The sequence below is a fragment of the Lygodium microphyllum genome, chromosome 13 (genome assembly GCF_053477565.2).
Source record: "Lygodium microphyllum isolate KBCC chromosome 13, Lygodium_microphyllum_v1.1.10, whole genome shotgun sequence".
Classification (NCBI taxonomy): Eukaryota; Viridiplantae; Streptophyta; class Polypodiopsida; order Schizaeales; family Lygodiaceae; genus Lygodium; species Lygodium microphyllum.
In genome coordinates, this window is record NC_141147.1 from 17,996,014 (window position 1) to 18,003,268 (window position 7,255).

The 7,255-nt window shown below is 48.8% G+C and overlaps 1 protein-coding gene across 2 annotated transcripts; it reads left to right on the plus strand.

Moving 5' to 3' along the window:
• The first annotated feature begins 240 nt into the window (after positions 1 to 240).
• LOC148026385 (subtilisin-like serine-protease S) lies at positions 241 to 6,813 on the plus strand. 2 transcript variants are annotated; one of them, XM_087690823.1, is made up of 12 exons: positions 241 to 601; positions 754 to 848; positions 937 to 1,034; positions 1,160 to 1,312; positions 1,573 to 1,684; positions 1,799 to 1,945; positions 3,329 to 3,737; positions 3,863 to 3,957; positions 4,071 to 4,316; positions 4,492 to 4,606; positions 4,691 to 4,877; positions 4,967 to 6,813. In XM_087690823.1, exons 1-12 carry the CDS (start codon positions 506 to 508, stop codon positions 5,521 to 5,523), a joined length of 2,310 nt encoding a protein of 769 aa, XP_087546949.1. In that variant the 5' UTR covers positions 241 to 505; the 3' UTR covers positions 5,524 to 6,813. The 2 variants fall into 2 exon arrangements, with proteins under 2 accessions (XP_087546949.1, XP_087546950.1); XM_087690824.1 differs by having other exon boundaries at positions 535 to 667.
• The last annotated feature ends 442 nt before the right edge of the window (positions 6,814 to 7,255 follow it).

Below are 7,255 nucleotides of genomic sequence, written 5' to 3' on the forward strand. Positions count from 1 at the left end.
CTGACGAGCACTCACTCACTCACTCACTCTCTTCTCTTCTTCTCTTGACCCAGGCACTCATGGCTCTTTGCGGTGGGCAAGAATGTCTTGTCTTGCCATTCACGCGCTTGTGGTGTTGGGCGGCGCCCACTGCAGGCAGCTGGAGCCCAGAAGCGCCACACCCACTAAACTAAAGCGTACCTTGGTGTCGGCGGTGAGAGAAGAGAGTCTCTTCTCTCTCTCTCTCTCTCTCTCTCTGTGTCTGTCTTTTCTCCTCTTTGTCTTCTCCTAATTCCTTGCCTGCGTTTTTACTCTTTCAGGAGTTGGCCTCGCTTTCCTTCCTTCGAAAGGAAAGAGCCTTTTAAGTTTTTGCAGCCATCTCGTTAACCCGAAAAGTGGAGTCGATTGAACCTTTGCGACACTATCTTTGACGTTACAAATATCTACTCTATCACACTCTCTCACTCGCTCGCTCTTTCTTTCTCCCCCCTCCTCTCTCTCTCTCTCTCTCTGTAGGTGTCTAACAATGTATTCCCCATGTGGGCAGTCTGTCGCATTTGTTTACCTCGCCTTTCTTTTATGGTGCTTCACTGTGGGTTCATTGGCCAGCGCAAGCAAAGATGTGAGTAAATGCTCTCCTCTCAAAGAATCGAACATGTAGCGGCCGTTCAGCTCTGTTTGATGATGCGTAACTATTCTTATTCTTTACTGATGTTTGTTCAGCTCTGTTTGATGATGCGTAACTATTCTTATTCTTTACTGATGTTTGTTCAGGTATATGTGGTGTATATGGGCAGCAAAGTCCATGCTGACCCCGACATCACATCAGCGAACAACCATGACATTCTGGCGAGTGTGCACGAGGGAAAGTGAGTGTCTCAGTTCTGAGTCAAGGAAAATTGGTACTAGGTCCCTACACTGCTCTGCATGGATAATCATCAGCTTGTTTTGTAACAGTGTCGATGCAGCGAAGAGATCGATGGTGTACAGCTACAAGCATGGTTTTAGGGGATTTTCTGCAAAACTGTCGGCAGGCCAAGCCGCAGCATTGGCGAGTAAGAATGGGCCATCTTCTTGTGCCCTTCTATCCATCAATCTGGTTTCTCGGCTTCTTCGGGTTTTGTTTTTTGGCTTTGAAAAGATGTATATATATATATATATGTATACTCGTCGTGCGCAGAAAGGCCCGAAGTGGTGACGGTGTTCAAGAGTGAGATGAGGCAGCTCCATACAACGCGATCCTGGGAGTTTCTTGGTTTGCCGCCATCAGAGATCGGGGGAATTCCTCACAGCTCCAGGCAGCACTCTGTCATTCTCGGGCTGCTCGACACAGGTGGGGGGGACAACTCCATGGTTTTAAAGTCGATTACATTTTTAATACATCGATAGGAACGTATTTACAACTTTCGTCAGTCTCAAAATCCCCTACGTCGCTGCGAGTCGCACTTCAAATTCGAAGCTTAATTATTCCTAGGCTACTAAATTCTGATGTCTTCGACACGCATTTTCTTGTTTTACTTTGCACTGAGTATAATAACTGGACGAGGTGATCACTTCGAGACGCAACTTCCTTGTTTCTTGCATCGATTTCAGGGATATGGCCCGAGTCGAAAAGCTTCCACGACCATATGATGCCGCCAGTGCCTCGAAGGTGGAAAGGGAAATGCATGGAAGGGGAAAATTTCACCGCTGCAATGTGCAACAGGTAGGTGATTATCGTAAGTCTCATCAATTTAGTAGCAGTCCCACCACTTGTATTTTGTACAACTATGCGTTTTCCTCTTACTGATCTTTGTTCGTGTTTTGAAGCATTTGACAGAAAGCTCATCGGAGCTCGATATTACCTGCGAGGCTTGGAGGAGCAGTCAGGTCCGCTTGTGCCCTTTTCAAAAGGCGGGAGCGATATTTTGTCTCCAAGGGACTCCGTGGGCCATGGCTGCCACACCGCCTCTACAGCCGCAGGCAGGTAATAGTCTTATACAGTGCCGCTCTTTTACCTTCTAAAGTATAGAAAGGTTTTGATTCAATCCGTGGACCAGTCTCCATAAATGCTTCTACAGGGAAACGCCTGTCGAGCAATTATCTCTCTCTCTGGGTTTTTGGACGTGAGTGCGGGATTGGAATTGGCGACACTGCCCAATTGCTGACTCGTAGCTACAATCGGAATGTTCACGAGGGGAAGATTCGAGAGTAGAGAGTCGAGAGTCGATATACGAGAGAGGGAGAGAGAGAAGAAAAGGGCCCAACATTTGCTGTAAATTACGTGAAGGGTGCACATCTTCACGGTCGCCGATAGATTACATAACCAATCTTTCCTCTAGCAACTCAACGAAGAAGCCTCATGCATGGATGTTCGACGTCCTCCTGTCGGCATAATTTTGGAAACTGCAGTCTGTGTAAACAACGGTATTAAGGGTGGATAGGAATCATCATCTTAGAGCAGGTTCTTCTGAGGCATGGAAGCATACGCTCCGTTATAAAGATAAGCTCTCAGCATGAATGGCTGAACGTGATAAGCAAGATCAGCTGTTTTGGCCGGGGGGATGGATCTGTGTGAGCTGATAGGCCGTCCGCTGTTTTACCATGCCTTTAGAATGTTAGGTGTATGGAAGATGCACTAACGGTTTCAGCCTTCAGGAGAGAATTGAGCTGAGCTGGAAGCTGTAGCCCTTAAAAGTCACCCGTGAAGTTTGGGCGATGGAAAGTACGTTCCGACTCTTCCCTTCAAAAAGACAATACAGTAGGATTACGCTGAAAAACCAAGGGCTGGCGTCCATCGAAACATGTGGGTAGATGTGGCAAAATCGCTTGAAGATCGTGTGGGACATTGCACGGATATTTTGAGAAACGTCTAGTTACAGTATTGCTAGCGACAACACCTCACTCACATGCACCTCATGGCTCATACGTTGATTTCAAAGAAGCATATTTGAATGCTGTTCACCGGCGGTGGAATATCGGAGTGAGAGCAGGTGCGGTACTAGGAGCAGTACCATGAAAATAGAAACAGGACCATAGGTTCAGCTTGTTTTAAATGGAGTTTTAAAAGATGTTGGACAAAGCTTACTAATCAATGGTCAGGTTCAATTTTCACCGGCAATATTTTTGGTAGCAGACCCAAAGACCTTTAACCCAAACCCTGAAAATTTTCTTGAAGGTTTATTCTCCGAAATTTTTGCATTCAACATTTTTTGTCAACCCAACCCCTGCTCGGGTTTTGTTATTCGAGCCCAATGTGTAAAATATTTTCCACTTGATACAAATCCGCAAAATTTTTCTAAAACCGCACCTCTGCTGATTACAATTGTTTTATAGTAATACTCCTAGTAATAAAAATAATGATGGGCAGGTTCGTGGGAGACGTGAGCCTGACGCCTGGCGGGCTGGGGAGGGGGCAGAGGGGGGCGAGGGGAGGGGCGCCGCGGGCGAGGGTGGCGGTTTACAAGGTGTGCTGGAGCCCCGGCTGCTTCGACTCCGACATCCTCGCCGCCTTCGATGACGCCATCCACGACGGCGTGGACGTGGTGTCGCTGTCGCTGGGGCCCGACCCCCCGCAGGGCGACTACTTCATGGACGCCCTCTCCATCGGCTCCTTCCACGCCATGCTCCGCTCCATCACCACCGTCGGATCTGTCGGTAACAACGGGCCCGCCTCCGCCGCCACCAACGTCGCCCCCTGGATCCTCACTGTCGCCGCTACCTCCCTCGACCGCGACTTCCCATCGCGCGTCCTGCTGGGCAACGGCGTCTCTGTGCAGGTCTTTGTTAAAAGGAAAAAAAATTGCATTTGTCGTTCTGAAGGCACATCCAGTTTTTGTAAATAAATTTATTTAAGGGAAGAGAAGAAAGGATGCTCGAGTTTTTACTTTGATTTATTCCCTAGGGCGAATCCCTCTCTGTCGGACGCATGGACCGGAGCGCGGCCCTGATCAACGGCAGGGGGGCCGGGAAGGCTCACGTCAGCCCCTCGCTAGCGAGGTGAGAGGGATCGCTTCTTCGCACATGTCCAATCGCTAGTTAGTGTAATCACAAGACTGGTGCATAATATTAACCAAGAGATTAGATTGCTCATGCTGGCTGCACCAACACAGCTATTGTACCAACAATACCCTCGACCCGCGCAAGGTGAGGGGGAAGGTGGTGGTTTGCCGGCACTCGTCGCAGGATGTGGCGACCGGCAAGGCGGCCAAGAGTGCGGTCGTGAGGGCCGCAGGAGGGGTGGGGTTGATCCTTATCGACGAGCTAGACCGCCGGATGGGCGTCCGCTTTGTCGTCCCCGGCGCCATCGTCGGAAACAGCGACGGCAAAGCCATTCTTTCTTACATGAACTCTACCAGGTAACCAGGTTTGATTTGTTAGCTTAATAAGGTCTTGTGAAAGCTCCAATACCGTCCACGATCGCCTACAAGTTGGTATAGCCGCGCACGGCTATGCTTTGTTTATAGCAAGCATGTGCTCTGCACCCTCCTCGTCTACCTGGCTTTCGTGATAATCTGCATAGCTGTATCGCAGATCTCCTGTTGCTTTGATCACTCCGCCGTCCACCGTTGTGGGCGTCAAACCAGCGCCTCAAGTCTCCGTCTTCTCGTCTAGGGGACCCAATACTGTTACTCCGGATGTTCTCAAGGTACCAAAAACTTTCACCGTAGGCTAAGTGATTCGGATGTCTTTCTTCGTTCTTCAGAATAATCTCGTCTTTTTAACTTTGCAGCCGGACATTGCTGCGCCGGGCCTCAATATACTGGCTGCATGGTCACCTATCAACATGGGGCTAGATTACAACATCGTGTCCGGGACGTCCATGTCCTGCCCACACATCTCAGGGGTAGCGCTCTTACTGAAGGCCTCGCATCCATCGTGGTCACCCGCTGCCATCAAGTCGGCCATGATAACGACAGGTGAGAAGGAAGCCGTCTCGTTCTCTTTGGCTGGTGCCTTGGCCATATTTTGCCGTTAACGAACGCTTCAAAACATTGATGTGATGCAGCACTGATCAGGGACAATGAGAACAGGCCTATCACGACAGCTCCAAAGGGGACGCGAGCCAATCCCTTCGATATGGGAGCAGGGCTAGTGTACGCGAAGAGGGCGCAAAACCCGGGGCTGATCTACGACATGGACGGCCAGGACTACGTGGGTTTTCTGTGCAGCACGGGCTACGACACGGCCACGCTGCAGCTGCTGACGTCCGACAACAGGTCGAGGTGCCCAGGGACGGACGACGCAGACATGTTGACGTCACCGGCGGACCTGAACTACCCGTCGATAGCGGTGTCATCGGTGACGGGCACGCGGAGGGTGCGGAGGACGGTGACGAACGTGGGGCGGGCGGACAGCCAGTACAGGGCGAGGGTGGAGGCTCCCAGCGGGGTGGACGTGACGGTGCTCCCGGACACCCTCTCCTTCCGGCGCTTCGGCCAGAACCTCTCCTTCTTCCTGGAGTTAACAGTCCGCCGCCCCCTCAACGGCTACGCCTTTGGTTCTCTCACCTGGACGGATGGTCGCCACAAAGTCAGAAGTCCGTTGGCCATTTACACTGGCTAATACATAAATATAATAATATAATGTGACTAATAATTTATTCACACACACACACACGCACACACACCCTCACCCTCACCCTCACCCTCACCCTCACACACAAAACAGAACCCCCCCCTTACCACTTACACGTGATTTTTTTTTTTTTTTGGGGGTTTATTGCCTGTGCAATCCGAGACTTCTCTCTCTCTCTCTCTCTGTGCTTTCAGCTTCAGTTCCTTGCACAGTCCGCATCCCTTTTTTCTTTTGTCTCAACTCTATGTTGCCTGTAGTCCTTACGTCCTACGCCAGGACCACAGCTTTCCTTGTGGGCCCTAGAGTGTCGCGAGTGTATGCCGTCTAGAGGCTTCGAGCATTATTATATTGTTCAACCATATACCTTGGCCACCTGATAAAAGTCTCAAGGGATGGCCGCATTTTTCATGTGAGGATTTGCCTCCTTCGAATGTAAACTTTAGAGAGCACTAATGATTTTCTTAAGTCGTTGGGCTTGTGATTGACGGAACTATCAACAAACTTGTTGCTGTTTGTAGTCTTTAATCTTTTGGTTCAAGGTTTTGGCTCTTGTATGGGCTTTGATTAACTACTCAAGGCTTGGATGCTCGTCTTAAAACGCACACATGCAAAGGGCAGGCCAATGGAAGATAAGTGGACTGCATACCACCAAGCAAAGCCAAAGAGTCACGCTGCTACAAGAGATTGATGATGTGGAGCGACTAGAGATGCATGAGGTCTGAGAATATTCGTCCGTGATATCGATAACCAGTCAGGGAAAAGGGTCCTTATGGCCGCCACATTAAAAGCATATCAATCAACGCACGAGCTTAAGCCCGTGCATGCTACTTTAAAATGGCTTGGCTGGAAGGACAGAGGATGTGAAATCTGCTGATTATCTGTCTAGACTCTAAAAGCCTAATGTGGCTCCACAATCGACAGCATTCACAATTTCTGAGATTCCGGAGGCGATGTACCGTGAAGCCGTCTTAGCGTCAAAAGGCCGTAATCCGTGCCGAATTCGATGGTAGGTCGTATTGGCGTCGTCGCATCCTGGAATCCCAAATTGCGCAGAGGAGGAAAGCCTTACGTTGAAGAATTGCACTTGCACTAACTATACTGTACTAGACTCCAAACGGTAGGAGTTACTGATGCATGTAAAGCTCATGCTCTACTCACATTTGCATTCGACCTTCTCACATACATTGCAAACATCCAAGCACATACGCCTTTTGTGTAAAAATGTGTATTCTTTTGTGGCAAATCTATTGTCTAGGCTTTTGTGGTTTCGTTTGACGACATTGCTCTCATCTAGTACGCTTGTTTTTGAGTAAATTGTGTTTTCTTTCGACAACTTGTTCTTACCTAGGAAGCATATTGAGCTTGTTGGCTCTAGCTAGAGAGATTTGCCACGAAAGTGAGGGAGTTGATTTTCCTCATTTTAGTGCAATCATAGAGTAAGGCTCTACGTCAAGCCATGATCGGTTCCATCTCCAAGGTGTTTTAGATGTGTCGTTGCATGTTGGTCATACCATTCATTCAAATCCATTCAAGTTTGTTAGGCTTTAGGTTCTTGTTTGGTGGTTGATATATTTGGTTTCTACTATTTTTGAGGACTTTTTCTTGGTTTAGAAGGCCAAGGTATATACATATATATATATATATATACATATTATTTAGAACTTCGCCTTGGGGATCTTGAACCAACCAAAAGGTTCTCGAGCCTATGTGGCACAAGGAG

Bases quoted from the DNA above. Each gene is read 5' to 3' on its own strand.
- LOC148026385 (XM_087690823.1), top strand. From the start codon at position 506: ATGTATTCCCCATGTGGGCAGTCTGTCGCATTTGTTTACCTCGCCTTT. The intron at 849-936 runs GTGAGTGTCTCA...GTTTTGTAACAG, and splicing joins GCGAGTGTGCACGAGGGAAA to TGTCGATGCAGCGAAGAGAT. The intron at 4,317-4,491 runs GTAACCAGGTTT...GCTGTATCGCAG, and splicing joins TCTTACATGAACTCTACCAG to ATCTCCTGTTGCTTTGATCA.